A 14,496-nucleotide genomic window follows, 5' to 3' on the forward strand; every position below is an offset into this window, starting at 1 on the left:
GAAAACAAATGCACACTAGAGAAAATCAACACAGCCAAAAATTGGTCCATTGTAAAGATCAGTAAATCTTCAGCAGGATTAATTGAAAGAGACAGAGGCAAAACCAGAGAGAGAGGTTGGGGGTGGGGGGAGGGAGAAAACACACGAGCACATAAACATCAATTTCAAATGGACATAAGTATGAAAAATGGACATAAGTATAGAATCTGCAGACACTGAAAAGCTCATCAGAGGGTATTATAAACAACTCTATAGCAACAGACTTGAAAATTTACATGAAATATACAAATTCCTAGAAGAAATATGTAAATTCTTAGAAAAACTAATACAAGAAGAAATTTTAAAAATCTAAAGTCCTCAATCTATTAAAGAAATTGAATCTATAATTAACATTCTTTTAATTAAAAAAACTTTAGGCTCAGATAGCTTTCCTGTCTGTGAACTCATCTAAATGGTTAAAAAACAAATGTTGTGAATCTTACATAACACCTCTTGGTGATAATGGTGATAATGGAGAAAGAGGGAATATCAAAACGAGATGAAGACATTACAAGAAGGAAAATTACAGATCAGCTTCTCCTATGAACATATTTGAAACAGTCCTCAATAAAACATAGGGAGTTCTCACTTAGCATGGTAGTCAGGGGCTATAAAATTGACGATGCAAGCTGAAGCCATGCAAACTGGGCTTAATAATCAACGGGGAAAATTGTAATTCTTTTCTCATGACCTTCACAAATTTTGGTCAAAATATTAACAACTCTTTTACTGTCCATCATAAATACTTAGGGAAAATTTAAAACTAGTGAAAGTAATATTTAATTAGTATGCTGTGGTTTATAACATTTAATACATTGAGATAAGGTGTTTTATTTCTTTGTTTAAAAAAAAAAAAAACTTATCAAGAGTTGTCCAAGGAGTGTTTGCTTTCTTTTTGTCCTACAACTGTGAAATGAAGAGAGCATCTTTTCCATTCCTTGGTAAACTGTCATATTCCTAAATTTAAGTTAGATTCACTTCTAACATTTTATCCTTTGCACTCACAATGTTGTGAAATATCTGAGAGTTCCTTTAATGTGAATTTTTTTTTTTTTTTTTTTTTTTGCCAGTATCACTTTCTGTGGGACATCTTCATGCTGTTCACAACAACCCCTTTCTTCATTTACGTCAAAGAGCTTGTCGTCACTAAGTTCCCTGGTTGCACGTCTAGAATCTTGAATGGAAGTAGGGTCAGCATTTCTATGGTTGGCTATTTTTTCTTTGAATACGTTTACATTTGATTAGAATTTCACTGTTTCACTGTCATGTCTTAGGAGTAACACTCAATACGCTTACCTGTAAACCTTGGATTAGTAAGACAAATTTCAACTTGCTCCTGTTATGCACAACCAACATCCTTTTAACATAATCATGGTTTCCTCTACAGAATTTTATCATTATAAAGTAATTAAAATTTCTATCATCCAATCTTATGTTTATATATTATTGTTGTTACATTTGTTTATCTAATCTTATGTTTATAAATATTGTGATATATGCTTACATATTGAAAAAAGTGTGTTCAGTAGCTAAGAATTATACTTGAAAATAATAGGTAGTCTTCAAAATATTTTTATTAAGTATGCCAAGATATATATGGTGAATAAAATGATTTTTAAAAGAAGTTTTCCAGTAAAAATGGAAAACATGCCCAAGATACAAAAAACAGAATCTGTGTGTGAATGTATGCATGTGTGTATACAATTTCTAAAAATCCAGTGTATACAACATCCCCTCGTAGATGAAATAGAGCACAAATTTTAGCCCATTTTCCTTAAAAAAAAAAAAAAAAGAAGAAGAAGACCCTGACTGGGCACAGTGGCTCACGCCTGTAATCCCAACACTTTGGGAGGCCAACGTGAGTGGATCACGGGGTCAGGAGTTTGAGACCAGCCTGGCCAACATAGTGAAACCCTGTCTCTACTAAAAATACAACAGTTAGCTGGGTTTGGTGGTACACACCTGTAGTTCCAGCTACTTGGGAAGCTGAGGCAAGAGAATCACTTGAACCCTGAGGCAGAGGTTACAGTGAGCCAAGATCGTGCCACTGCACTCCAGCTTGGGTGACAGAGCGAGATTTCATCTCAATAAATAAATAAATAATACATAAATAAATAAACAAATAAATAAAAGACTCTTGATGAATGAAGAAGGCACTCATTCAAATCTATGCTGAGACTAGAAGAAAAGGGGGGGTGGGGAAGGCTGGGTGCGGTGGCTCATGCCTATAATCCCAGCACTTCGGGAGGCCGAAGAGGATGGATTAGCTGAGCTCAAGAGTTCAAGAACAGCCTGGGCAACACGGTGAAACCCCGTCTCTACTAAACTACAAAAAATTAGCTGGGTGTGGCATTGTGAGCCTATAATTCCAGTTACTCGGGAGGCTGAGACAGAAGAATCACTTGAACCCAGGAGGCAGAGATTGCAGTGAGCAGAGATCACGCCATTGCACTCCAGACTGGGTGACAGAGGGACACTCCATCTCAAAAAAAAAAAAAAAAAAGGGGGAAAAAAAGGAAGGACATGGATATGGGATATTATGATCAGATTTACAGGCTGAAGAAAAATGAAAGAAAATATTAAATAATTGTTTAATATCACTGTAAGAACATATTTATTTTCATTATTTTGTCTCATCCATGTTAGAACCAAAGCAAATAAACTTTATAATAATGGGGACTAGTCCCATAGTACAGAGGTCCCCAAGCTTTAGTGGCACCAGGAACTGGTTCCATGGAAGACAATTTTTCCACAGACCGGGGTGGGGGAATGGTTTTGGGATGATTCAAGCACATTACATTTATTGTGCACTTTATTTCTATTATTATTACATTGTAATAGATAATGAAATAACTATGCAACTCCCCATAATGTAGAATCAGTGGGAGCCCTGAGCTTGTTTTCCTGCAACTAGACAGTCCCGTCTGGGGGTGATGGCAGACAGTGACAGATCGTCAGGCGTTCGATTCTCATAAGGAGCACACACCCTAGATCCCTCACACGTGCAGGTCACAATAGTGTTTGTGCTCCTAGGACAATCTAATGCTGCAGCTGATCTGACAGGAGGCGGAGATCAGGTGGTCATGTGAGCAATGGAGAGCAGCTGTGAATGCAGATAAAGTTTGCTCCCTCGCCTGCCCTCTGCTCACCTCCTGCTATGCAGCCCAGTTCCTAAGAGTCTACAGACCGGTCTGTGGCATAGGTGTTGGGGACTCCAGACATACAAGGAAGAGCCACTTTGGTTGACAAAAAGCCAGACTAGAAAGCAGGTGCTAACCACGGCCTGCCAATTTCCATGGGATGGAATGAACCCCGCCTGCACTTGCCCAACACACGGTGGTCTGGGTCCACAGGCAGCCATGTGCTCCACCTAAGGCCCACTGCTCCTCCCACTGCACACTCTTCTGACATAAATGCCGTATCTGATAACAAAGACCTCTGCTGTGAGGATATGTTTAAATTAAAGAGCACAGTAAATGCATGAATAAATACAAGCATATGGGTGTAAACTTCTTATACATGATGCAGAAACGAACAAGTGCATTCTGAGCATCTTGGAAGAGATTTCATCTTTCACAGTATGCAAATGCATTTTGCTATGACATTTTCTATTTTTGTAAGGATGATCTTCATTACTACATTTATGATATGAACTACAAAATTGTGTATCTGTTTGAACAAGAACATATACATAATTACTCTGTGGAGATATTTTCAAAAGTGTCAAACTATGAATTAAAACACTGGCACTTTTTTTATGGCTTCTTACATGGTTCCAAAACATGCCATTTACAGAATGAAGGCTTGGTAAGATGGATGAGAACATTTGTATGGAACAGTTTCTAAAACATCAGTGATTTATTTTATTTAAAGCAAGCTTAAGCTCTGGTTATATTACATAGAAATTCTTCTTATGAGGGAGAAACATGTAGCTGTACAATGAAAACCAAAGTAATTCAACTGCCCTCTCTTTTCTGAGGAAAAGGCCTTGTGTGGCTGAGATGAAATCCACAATTCTTTGAAGACAACACAAGCAAGAGCTCCATCTCTGCCTAAAGTGAGCAGTTCAGCACTGCTCCCTGACCTCCCGGCCCTTTTGTTCAATGACTGCCAAGCACCCTCTCCTTCTCTTACGAAAAGTCCGATGGGTAACTGGAGATGGCACAGTCCAGCACAGTGTGCTAATTCACTGGACTTCTACCAGGTCAGTAGAAAGTTTAGCAATGTTCCTTTCCTCTAGAAGGCAGACAGATATCCTACATCTTCCGGGAGACACAAATGTACAGAGCTACCAAGGCTGCAGGCGGGACACTAGTAAGAAATTATCAATGTTTGCGTATGACTAAATCAAAACAGAACCCAGGGAAAACTGATTCCTTAGCTTGCTACAATATAATCTAACCTCAAAATTCTGTCTATATCGAGCCTTCACTGGGAAGAAACGTAACTAAAAGAACACATGCAATTCTTCTTCCTGGACTCCAACAGATTCTTCAGCTCTGATGGTTCAATATTTTGCCTACTACCCTTCTAGCCTTTCTTACTAATGAGGTGCATCTCACAGTCTCCCACCTTCACAAGTGCAGTGAGACACTCCTGGTTTCCCTCCATGGCCTCTGCAGATGGCAGGGGGGGGATTCAACCACTGAACCTCTAACTTCTGCAGGTTTACACGTTTCCTATCATGAGTGGAGACCATAGAGATCATAGAGTCCAGCCCTTTAACTTTCAAAATGAGAAAATGAACGTTCGAGGAGTGAAGTGAAGGGACTCATTCGCAGGGCGGGAACTAGAACACAGGTCTCTCTTGACTCTAGTTAGGCTTTTTCCACCATTCCCTGCGCACACAGTCAAACAAATAAAACATTCTGCACAACAAAAAGTATATTCTGTGTTTTTGCTAGTGTTTTTGTTTTTACCTCTGAAGAGATTATCCAAGTCAATATCTTCTTTTCCTTTGATTTTCAAACACTTTGCCTGCTGTACAAGTCTGGGCAAAGAACAGAAATAAAATCTAGATTCATTATCCTGTGAGGTAGGAAGAAATCATGATAGTAGCACAAATTTCAATAGAAACTGCAGGGTACACAATAGTGAATTGGCAGGTATTTTGCTGCACAGAGCCTTGTTAGAATTTTAAGTTTAAGATTTTAAAAACACACTTCTGTTCAGAAACTCTGACTTTGAACCCTGAACTTTAAAAAGCTTTTCCCCCCTCATTCTATTACAGCAAAAAGTTTCGAAAACTCTCTGGAGAATAATCTCTTCAGATTCTGAGGAGGAGCTGGCAGGATGGTGGGTGATGGGATGGTAGGTAAGTAAATAACAATTGCTACTGATGACTTTGGGGCTCATTATTTTAATCAGAAGATTATAGACACTGTGCTCAAACAACTGTACAAAGTAATTTAGTTACATTGCTGAATGTCAGGGAATTAATTAACTTCGAAGATGCTGCAGTATGTAGTATGGCCTAATTTTGTTATTCTTTTATCATGGAACTTCATTAAAACTTGAGGCTCATACTTTATAATGAATATGGAAGTTTCTACAATAAAACTTTTCCAGGGTTGCTAATTAGTCAGTAATTAATTTTAGGTAGATAAGCTTGTGAGATAATCAAGTAATTTATTTGTATATGTTTTAATGAAATTTATATCTTGCTTTGCACATGTATTTTCTTACTGTATTTGAACAGAAAGTCTCTCATTTCACTTTCACTGACAGGCATTTGAGTTGGTCATGGAAGTACTGTTTTAATTTCTGTGTTAGATGAGGAAACTGATTCAGTTACCAAAACCCTACGTAGAAACCTAAATGACTTAGAGAATTGGAGATAATTGTATCTATGTTTATTTATAAGTTTACACAAGTATATCATGGCAGAAAGGTTCTATCAGTTAGATATCTCTTAATCATCAAGGCTTTTTATCAAAAAGACAAGAAACTGAGAAAATTTCTGTTGAACTCCCAACTTTGGACTTGACCATAGGTCCTACGAGGCTACTGTGGAGCATACTAAACATATGTACTTCATCACCTGGGGGCAACGCAGAGACAGTGCACTCAGTGTGCAACAACCTGAGCTCACACCTAGGACACAGCCCCTAGGTTTGCGATCCAGAGTGAATATTGAAATGCTCAATCTTAGCTTCCAATCTGTTAAATGGACACAGTACCTGCCTCACGGGGCTGTTCAGAGCAACTAGTGAAATAGTATGTTAAAAACCAGTGTAAAAATGCTTATGCATCATGGACATGCATAAAAATGTGTGTAATATTCTCATCAATTCAATACGTATAATTTTAATTATATTCAACACATGTATCATCAGGATTTGTTTACATTCTTTTTTTGCCTATATCATGCTTTGATATTTGCATTCTTGTAGGAGAGAATGTAAACTATAGAAAGGTGGCTTAAATGTAAGCCAGTGAGTGTCTGGTAGAGCGCACAGGTCAAACAGGATGCTGGGAAGCACAGCACGTGTGCTAAGTAGTGCAGTGTAGCCATTTTGCAAAGAATAATTTGGGGCGGGGGAAAGAACAATTTCAGCTCTGCTTACATGATTTTTGGCAAATCTTTAGGTATTTCCCCCTCAACTTTACAAATTTTATGAATCTTCAAGTTGATTTTCAAGCCATCTTAAAGCACCCTTCTGCAATATATGCTAATCAAGATCTTGCTTCCATCTCACAAAGTTAAAAAATAGAAGCCAGTCTGCCACATATAAAACTTTGATGGGTATTTAAAAAAAAATTTAAAATAAACCAAATAAATTTGTTGGGTGGTTTTTTTTTTTGCGAAGTTCTTCAATTGATCCTGGGTATATTTCAGTACAGTCTTGCTTTCAAATGATCACATCAGTATGGAGACATGCCAGGCCAAACCCTGTGAGCAGTTCAGATTCAGTTAGCATTTCCTGGAAACTCCCAGGAGGTAGGCACCTACGAAGGACTCCCAGTCTTTTCATTCCCCATTTCGTTCTCACAAAAACTCTCCAAGGTTGGGATAGTATTCTTGTTTTATAAATTGAGAGACTGGGCTCAGAGACATTCAACAACCTGCCCCATCTTGGGCACAAAGTAGGTCGATAATGGAGTCAAAATCAGGTCTTAATGGAGCCAAAATGAAGTCCAATCTCAGTCTTTGGACTCCAAACCCAGGTTTCCTCCTGCTTTACACATCACCTTCCAATAACGTACAGTTTAGTGATTATTTATGGAAGGCATGGATAAAGGGAAGTCACAGGCAGAGACTTGACTGTTGCTGGGCCAGTGGGGTCTTAGAAAATGGAGATGGGGGTAACTGACGGGTTTCTAAAGGTCTTGAGAATTAGGGTGGAACAGAATGAGCAGAAGTAACATGGGATGGGGAAGTGTTCTGAGAACCTGAATAAGCTAATCGACTTATTTGGCTGAAGCACCATGCAACGAAAGGTAGCTTGACAGAACGAGCTGAAACCAGCCACAGAGGGCCTTGCATGGGTTCTCGCGAGGATGTGGACTTCATCTTGTGGGCAGTGGGAAAAGTCACAGAGGAGTCTGCATCTCAAAAGAATCCACTGCATATAGCCAGTAGATGTGTTTGAAAATGACTAGGCCAGTCATGAGCCAAAGATTAATATTTCATTTGTGTTTTGGCTAAAATAGTCTCAATCTCTGTCTAAATCTCCAGGGATGTACTACTGTTGCACCAATTATTCCTCCTGAAGCCTGGCCCATAGCTTTTATATAGTCATAATAGCTCCAGGCATCCTAAACAATCTTCAATGTATTTTATTAATAGCATTGCTGTTGCTGTTGCAAGTGTCAACAGACCTGTGTATCTGTTTATACCTGATTTATTACATAAAGAGGTGCATATGACCTAAAGGCAAAAGCTGTCATTGTCACCCAAGAGTCTTTGCTATCCATTGTTTTTCAATGTGCTCTTTCTTTGGATTTTCTACTTCCAGTTGCAAGAAAGGGCCTGTATTTTCTCTTATCCTATTACTAAGCTTCCCTTCCTCTTAACAAGACAATACTGTGCTCATTAAGTGCTAGGCCCTGAAACACATGCCTAACATGAAGGAGGAAATATTAATCCTCTATTTATGTGTTCAAAAAGACAGGTTGAGAAGCTTGCTCAAAGTCACATAATAAGTAGAAGAACTAGGATTTGAATTTAATTCAGGTTAGTCTAACTGTACCTAGACACCTTCCAGAACAAGAGTTAGTAAACCATGCCCCATAAGTCAAATCCTGCCCATTGCTTGTTTTTGTAAACAAAGTTTCACTAGAACACAGCCACGCTCACTTCTCTACTTACTGTCTAGGGCTGCTTTCACTACGAGGGGCTGAACTGAGTAGTTGTAGCAGAGACCTTTATAGCTGGCCACATCTGAAATATTTACCATCTGGCTCTTTAGAAAAAAAAAGCTCACTGACCCCTGTTCTAGAAGTTAAAAAAATTTAAAAAAGGTCCATAAGCTCAAAAACACACAGCATGCGATTGTCTTATCTGGGAAGCTGCTCCCCAAATTGCCGCAGTAACTATGTTTAGCTATAACTTAAGGCTTAAAAGGCAGACGCTGGGCTTGACTCTTCTATTTTTAGGCAAATTCTCCAAACTCAATCAACATTTCTCTGAGATTTTCCTGCCTGCAGCTGTTGCATTCTGCTGAGATGGTTTCTGCCACCAAAAGACTCATGACTTATTAGGGGTTGCAGACTTGTGCAAGGGCAGATTCTGCACAAAGCAGACTGAGAAAGGGCTACATCAGAGAGACAGAGGATGTGCTATTGGACCATACAACAGGAGGACATTTTCTGCATACAAGGTGGGAGATAGTAGAAAAAGCCTTCAGGAGATGCGTTTGAACTTGGCCTCAAAACAAATTTTATCATAGGAAACACAGGGCCACTGCAGAAGTAGGGCGAGTGGAGGTACGGAGAATGAGCGAGGGGTGTGGTGTGCGATGAGGTAAGGGCGAGCGGAGGTACGCAGAATGAGCGAGGGGTGTGGTGTGCGATGAGGTAAGACATGGAGCTGGGACAAATTATGGGGCCTGCACAAGCTTTCTATGTTCCCATGCATGTGTGTAAGTTTGAATATGCGAATTTATTCATTCTCAGTCAGGCAAAATGGACCAAGGACCTGTGAGATTCTATCAATCTAAGGATTCATACAATATGTTTAGTTTGTAAATAAAAAGTAACGAACCCTTCTAAAATATAGCAGTAAAAAGCATCAGCAAATAATAAGATCCATAATATTCATATGAAAATGTTTACTGCAGCATTATTTACAAGAGGAGAAATACTGGAAACCATGGTCCTTAAGGGAATGGTTGAATGAGTTACGGTATGCCTCCACTATGGAATACAACGCAGTTGTTAAAACGAACACATTGGGTCTGTTTGTGTTGATATGACAATTTACCCATGACATATTGTTAAATGAAATAAAACATATTGCAGATTAACAAAATGTTAATATAAATTATTTTAGAAGAGTGAACGTATGTTGATATGGTTAGGCTTTGCATTCCCATCCAAATCTCATCTTGAACCGTAATCCTTATCATCCCATGTGTCAAGGGAGAGACCAGGTACAGGTAATATCTAAACCATGGGGGCAGTTTCCCCATGCTGTTCTCACGGTAGTGAGTACTCATAAGATCTGATGGTTTTGTTAGGGTTTGGTAGCTCCTCCCGTGTTCATTCTCCTTCCTGCCACTCTGTGAAGAAGGTGCCTTGCTTCCCCTTCACCTTCCACCATGATTGTAAGTTTCCTGAGGCCTCTCCAGCCATGCTGAACTGTGAGTCAATTAAACCTCTTTCCTTTATAAAGTATGCAGTCTCAGGCAGTTTTTTAAAACAATATGAAAATGGACTAATACATGTAGATGTAGATACATACACATGTGCATACATGAACATCCAAAGGATACAGAGAGCAGGTGGCAATCTGTTAACCCTAGTGACCTAAGCATGCAGCATCAGAGTTAGGAGTGGAGAATGAGAAATTCTTAATTTCTTAAAACTTCTACATTACTGGAATTATTAAGGTGGACATATTCTTGTATTTTTCCAAATATCTATATGTTACGCTGTTTGGTAGAAAAAGGTGTGGATATTATTAATGTTTTTAATTTTTATTTTTTTCTTTCTACTCAACTGTATTTTTTCTTTTCCTATAATAAGCAAGTACTGCTGTGATAATGAGAAAAAAGATCATGTTAAAGTCCCACCTTTACTCTTTACAATGAGTGAGAAATAATTATTTTAAAGCCAGGTTAAGTATATAGATGATAAAATGCTTGCTGGTGCTCAGGCAACAAGGTTTTATTTTTCTGGGGTGTGGAAACACTAATATTTCCTCTATGCAAGGAGCTGTGGACATTGTAGGACACACTGTTCTGTGGCATTTAGTCACTGAGAGCCTGAGCCAAGGCAGGATTCCAGAAATTCAGAGATTTAGAATAAATTTTACAATTCTTTATGAGAATCAGCTCAGAAAAATATTTTGATGACATGGCAAGGCATCCATGGGTTATTTCATAATGTTTCAGCATAACTGTACATTCATTTAAGAAATACAAGACTCTAGAGACTCTAGTGAGGCGCCCACAAAGTGAGGCAGGTGGAGCCTGGCAAGGGCTGGGCCCTTCCATCTCATCCCAGACCCTCTCCATGCTCCTGAGCTGATCTGGGCACAACTCATTTCATTTTCAATATGCACAATATTCAACAGAACCTTTTTTCCCTTAGTGGCTGGGCCCTTTATGATAGGTGATTACTGAAATCATTTTGAGTATCGCCCTTTCAACTGCGCGTTACTTCCCTACGGCACCTGTCAACCATCTGTGATTTTTTCTTCATTTATGGTTTGCTTTCTTTCTTCCCCTTCCATCTCCCCTACCTGAAAATCGGCTCCACGCAAAGATGGAACTGTTTGGCTCACCTCCACATCCCTAGCACCTAACACACCACTTGGCAACAGCAGCAGCTCCACACATATTTGTGGAGTGAATGAATATTGATGCCATGAGCGAACCAGCACGCCTACTGCCAAGTCTGCACAGACAGGAGTCATCCCACCTAAGTTCAAATCCTTGTCCTGCCACTTACTTGTTTGGGTGATTTTCTTGTCACCAAGGAAAAGCTTGATAAGAATAAGAATTTTTGTCTGTTTTGTTCCCTGCTCTATCACTAGAGTCTGGAACAGTATTTTCTAAATATTTATTCAACAGATAAATGCTGAATGAATGAATATGTCTAATTTCAGGAACTGGCTATGGTTACGGTGCTGAATTCAACAAGATAAGTGTTAGTCAGCTAACTACAGACCAAAACTGAATTCCATTCTGACTGCATCTTAATTCTGGGGCAGGTGGTGGTATGGAACAGTGAGGAGAGCGATGAGCTGGGAGTCAGAGGGCTCGAAGGAGCCACCATCAACGTGCTGATGAAATAGCAAAATTCTTTGGCATTGGTGTCCTTGTCTCCACGTTGCAGAAGTTGAATTAATTTCTTGAGTCCTCCTTTCCCACTGTAGAGCTCCTAGGTTGTCATGCCTGGCTAGTGGTTCCTCAGAGTCTGATTGGAGGTGGGGAACTGGAGGGGGCTTCTCTGAAAGGCCTTGGGGTTGCCTGTCCAGTCAAAACCCCCTCCAGGACAAGAAGAACTCTGGCTTGTAATGGTGTTTTGATCACTACTTTCTTGATTAAGGGGCTTAATTTAGTTATAGACACTGAGTATTAGACCAAATAAATAAAGGTCTAAATTCCTTTAGACCTTTATTGGTGTTGAGATGTGTGATACACATACGGCTAGAACTGGTCCCAACTGCAAGACTTTAAAATCAATGGTTTTCATAAAAATGGAGAAAAGATATGGAACTATTATTTCAATAGTCTCTTCTATGTGCCAAGCCCATTCATATATCTATACCGACAGCAATGTCTCTATCTACCTACATCTATATTCCTACATTCAAAATCTTATGTAAGCCTCACATTTATGACCATTTTACAGGTGAAGGAATTGAGACTCTAAGAGAAAAACAAATGTATATAATGAAATCAATCAACTTAGGTACGCTAAAGACCTATAATGTGAACCATAAAGAAGGAAAAGCAAAAGGGTAAATTGGTTCTTCTCTTTAGCAGCCTATAGTCTTTTTGAGAAGATACGGCATACACAAAACAAAGTATTAAAAAGGTACGTGTAGACACACAAACAAGCTGCTGGTGTGTGGTGTGGACCACAAGGACACAGGAATGCTGAGAGCAAGGATGGGACTGGCTCTTAGAGACTCAGCCTCTCAGGGCCAGCCACCATCCTTGGCACCTAGTAGGTTGCTCAAAATCCATTTAAATTGTTGAGTGCCTAGTATGTGTCAGGTATGACACTAAGTGTTAGAAATAGAGAGACACATAAAACACAATCTCCAACTTCAAGACGCTCTTACAGGTTGGAACTGCCACAGAACTCCAAGAGAAAAGTGAGCCGTGGGAAAGGGAGGAGATGCAGGCAGGAGTAAATGAGGTACCAAGAAAGGAAACAAAAGGCACAAGTGCAGGAATGAAAATGACACTGCAGGAGATGATGGGGAGTGAGTGGGGCCACTAAGTAGACTCCACCTCCCAAAGCAGAGAATTGAGAGAAAGTGAAAGTGAAGAGTGAGAAAGTGAAGGTAAGAAGCGAGAGAGTCTGGTGGATTAAAGAACCTATTTACTCACTTGGAAGGTGAATGTGTGGGACAACCAACTAACATTGTTATAATTCTGAGGGTGGGCATCATAGAAGGTACTTATGTTGCAGCTAGATTTGCCTAGTGGAAATAAACTAGCTGGCTCATGGCAGTGCAGTTCATCATCAAGATCATTAAGGAACTATTCTACTACATGCCATCTTTTCTGATTACCACAACTTTTCCCAGGCATTTTCATTACCAATATTAGCCTTCAAAAAGTGCATGAAATTTATAATATGGCCGGCATCGGGAAAAACAAAGTGAGCTTTATTAGGCATTTTCTTAATAGCAATGATAGAATATGACAGGTATCTTAACGAATGGTGGTGCTATCAATTGTGTGAATTAGAATATACTGAACAATGCTTCTGGGAGGCAAAGGAAGTTATTCAAGAACACTTAGGCAGGTAAAAAAAAATGCCTGAAAAAAATGTCCCCCTCAGGCCTGGGGAAATCAGCTAACAGACTAACAGACAATATGGGGAGTTGAGAGGAGCTGCATTCCAAAGTAATTTTCTTTATGATGAAAATGTTTTAATGACTCATATTATTCTCTTGTTGCAGGCAGGTAGAAGCCTTTAGTATATCATAATAAAATGTGCTAAAGATGGACATTTTGTATTATTTATAGTATAAATAAGAAACATCAGTTTGGGGAAAACATGGTAAGATTCTTCCCTTCAGTAGTTCTATTTTCTTTTTATTATTATTATTATTATGCTTTAAGTTCTGGAGTATACGTGCAGAACGTGCAGGTTCTATTTTCACAAAATAAGAAACAGGTGCATCACAAGGTGACTCTGAGAATCCTAGACATCAGTAGAAAGCAGACTAAATATGAACCTAGCTGGGTTTTTTCAAAGCCGTAAGCTGTCATTCTTTCACTAATCTAATGTAGTTGAATTGCACGTGGGATTTTTTTCTACTTATCATCTGCATGACCTCAGACACTGCCTAACCACTCTGAACTTTTAGATGCCTATGTTTTAAAATCTGAATAAGAAAACTTACCAAATACAGAGTTGTTGGGGGGATGAAATAAAATTAATACAATGATGTACATAAATTGTTTAGTGTACCACTTTGCAGCCCCAAGTAAGTATGTGCTAATAAGAGTAGATAGTTATTATCATTGATATTTCTGGTGATATGATTATTAATTTACTGTTAATATGTTGTATTTAATCAGAAGACCTATGTTTCAGTCCCAGATAAGCTTACCAGCTTACTATTTCCTCATCTATAAATGGCAATATTATGATGAGAATAATGTCTGCTTTGCCTAAATTACACAATTATGGGAAGCTCCAAAGGTTATGTATGTGCAAACTATAAATGGTTAAATGAATTAAGGTATTTTCTCCTCTACTATATATACCCAAATGAAAGAAACTCAAGGGTAAGCTACTCACCTCCATTTAATGCACCATTAATATAATACTACTCACTCTATTAGCACAAATAAAAAAGGAATATATACAGGTTTTCAGTAAAGGTGACTTACTGTGATATTGTGAGTATGACTCTTTACAGTTAATATAACATCTATATCTTACTGTTATAGAGATAACTCTTGCAAACCTCTAGCAGTACATATATAAATCTCTCAAAATTAAAACATAACTCTGTACTAAAAAATGTGAACATAAATAGACTATTTCTGCCACTAAATCATGCAATGGAGTCATACATTTACTAATTATAACCTTGATACA

The 14,496-nt window shown here is 38.7% G+C and overlaps 1 protein-coding gene across 3 annotated transcripts in view; it reads right to left on the bottom strand.

The window, feature by feature from the left end:
• L3MBTL4 (L3MBTL histone methyl-lysine binding protein 4) overlaps nucleotides 1-14,496 on the bottom strand; it is a 431,550-nt gene that overhangs the window by 110,357 nt on the left and 306,697 nt on the right. For 2 of the 3 annotated variants that reach the window (XM_033178287.1, XM_033178288.1), the window contains one exon: nucleotides 4,959-5,029. In XM_033178287.1, the coding sequence (XP_033034178.1) occupies nucleotides 4,959-5,029 (71 nt within the window). Of the gene's footprint in view, nucleotides 1-3,882; nucleotides 4,878-4,958; nucleotides 5,030-14,496 lie in introns of those variants that run through there. The other variant, XM_033178289.1, reaches the window with a different exon arrangement.

The sequence above is a fragment of the Trachypithecus francoisi genome, unplaced genomic scaffold (assembly GCF_009764315.1).
Source record: "Trachypithecus francoisi isolate TF-2019V2 unplaced genomic scaffold, Tfra_2.0 Lachesis_group19, whole genome shotgun sequence".
NCBI classification, from domain to species: domain Eukaryota; kingdom Metazoa; phylum Chordata; class Mammalia; order Primates; family Cercopithecidae; genus Trachypithecus; species Trachypithecus francoisi.